The sequence below is a fragment of the Notothenia coriiceps genome, unplaced genomic scaffold, assembly GCF_000735185.1.
Source record: "Notothenia coriiceps isolate Sejong01 unplaced genomic scaffold, NC01 NC01_scaffold00028442, whole genome shotgun sequence".
Classification (NCBI taxonomy): Eukaryota; Metazoa; Chordata; class Actinopteri; order Perciformes; family Nototheniidae; genus Notothenia; species Notothenia coriiceps.
In genome coordinates this window covers 1-2,089 of record NW_011361143.1, presented here as the reverse complement: position 1 = coordinate 2,089, position 2,089 = coordinate 1, and the positions used below count along the sequence as shown (strand labels likewise).

General features: G+C 45.1%; 1 protein-coding gene across 1 annotated transcript in view; it reads left to right on the top strand.

Moving 5' to 3' along the window:
• Positions 1-993, top strand: part of LOC104958212 (axin-2-like) — a 4,605-nt gene extending 3,612 nt beyond the window's left edge. The window contains exon 3 of the mRNA XM_010785939.1: positions 858-993. Within this exon, the coding sequence (XP_010784241.1) occupies positions 858-993 (136 nt within the window). The remainder of the gene's footprint in view (positions 1-857) is intronic.
• The last annotated feature ends 1,096 nt before the right edge of the window (positions 994-2,089 follow it).

Sequence of the window (2,089 nt, the reverse complement as noted above, 5' to 3'; positions counted from 1 at the left end):
CCACCCTCTACCTCTCTTCTTCCCTCGCTACTTGTTTGCGTCAATTCTTCTCTGATTTCCTCCCCCCACCGTCTCCACTTTTATCTTTATTCCTTTTGAAAACTCCGGGATGGGGACTGCGAGGCATGCTTTTGGAGCGAAAGAGAGCGGAAAGGAAGTACAGGGAGAGAGAGAGAGAGAGGGGTGGTGGGAGGAGGGAGTGCCCCTCATGAAAGAAAGGGAGGGAGGAGAAAGGATAAATGAGGGGGTGAGAGAGAGAGAGGGCAGGGAGGGAAGAATGCAAGGCCAGCTGTGTTAAATACCTGACTCTTTGCAAGCCCCTCTGAAGGTCAGCCTGGAGCTGGGGGCCTACAGCTTCAGTCCTGCTGGGTCTCTCCCTCATGAAGACCCCCCTTTTTTTCATCTCCACTTTCTTTCCTTCTCTGACACACTCTCATGCTTCCGCTCTATACTTTTTTTTCTCCCCCTCTTCCCTTTTCTCCTCCTTCTGTACTGTTGCAAGAATGCATGCACAGCGGGAGATGAATGCTGAGGAAAGAGTGAGTGTGAACGAAAGAAATGGAAAGAGAGAAATGGTGGGCTACTTAAGAAGGCATCAATGGAGCCTAACATGAACTTGTGTTGAAGGATCGAGCTTGTTGATGAGCTGGTCACATTCAATCATTACAGACTATTGTTATATTGTTGTTATTGGCTATATAGGCAAGGTCACATTCACACTCCACGTCATTAAAACCTCAGAAGATATAACCTGTCTTGATCCTCGCCATGAGTGAAATACAAAAGTCACCCACCTGTTGCATACTGTTTCAAAGTAATTAGTATTGATCAGATGTTTGTTGTTGTAACCTCCCCAGACCATACAAGAGAGGAGACCCGATCAACCCCTGCCATGCCGGCTCTTTCGCCCCCGTCAGCAGCACCAACGACAGCGAGGTGTCCAGCGACGCCTTGACGGACGACGCCATGTCCGTGACCGACAGTAGTGTGTAAGTGAATATTAACCAACATCAGTGTGTGTGTGTGTGTGTGTGTTTGAAAGCCAATGCCAACCAGAGAGGGTGTTTCATACAAGTGAACAAATAAAGTTCTTTCCTTCAGCTGGCTGTTAAGAGTCATCGCCAAACTAGAATCATGGTTTTCTGTGATGGGAATGTTGGTGAATTGTGGCCCCTTGAAAAGAATGGAATAACTCTGTAACTAAGAGGTCATTGTGAGTTGATACATGGAAATGAGAATCAAGACTTTACATTCGGTGTAGCAGTTTAAATTGTTGGTAAAATAGTTTCCCCAAAGTGTCAAAGGGTTGTAACTAATGGCTTGTTTTAATATCTAGTTGTTGTTTGATTCATTTGTGATTCGTTGGTCTATAAGATTTCACAGGTCCTGTTGCAAAGACGTTTAATTAACAATGAAACGGCATAAATTCACATTTCACAACCTCAAATGCGAACATTGGGACATTATCAGAACTGTTGTTGATTAACCGCCCAATGGATTGACTAATCAAGAGATTGGCTAATCTTTTCTGCACGAAAAATGTGTGCACAAGTACATTGCCTCTGTCCACATGTAGTTGGTGCTTATCTGTGTACGTGCCTACGGCCTTGTTCTTCAAAGGGGATTACTTGGCATTATCACGTGTCCATCTAGTGACAGGGTACGATGAAGTCATTGAATGGTGCACGACTCAAGGCCAAGAGCGCTCAGGTCAGCTGGTTTTTGGACAGAAAGCAGAAAAATGTTCTTCTTTACCTCATCTCACATGGGAGGCCTTCATGGATGATGTCACTAAAGCAGCCAAGTTAAACATTAGCGAGCTAAAGAGACTCAAAGACGGAGACACTGATGTTCAACCTGTGGGCCGGGCTGCTCATAAATTCGGCAGCTATAAAAAGAGTTTTTTTTACAACAGGATCCTCGGCTCTGGCATATCTCTAGACAGCCCTGCTTCAAAGAGGCCGAGGCCCATATAGTCCTATTCTGATGTACTTTGCCCAGTGCAGTGACAAAGCCGTAGCCACAGGGATATCTGCCTCTCTTTTGGTCAGTTTAAAGGATCCATAAACATTTGAATCTCATTTACAGA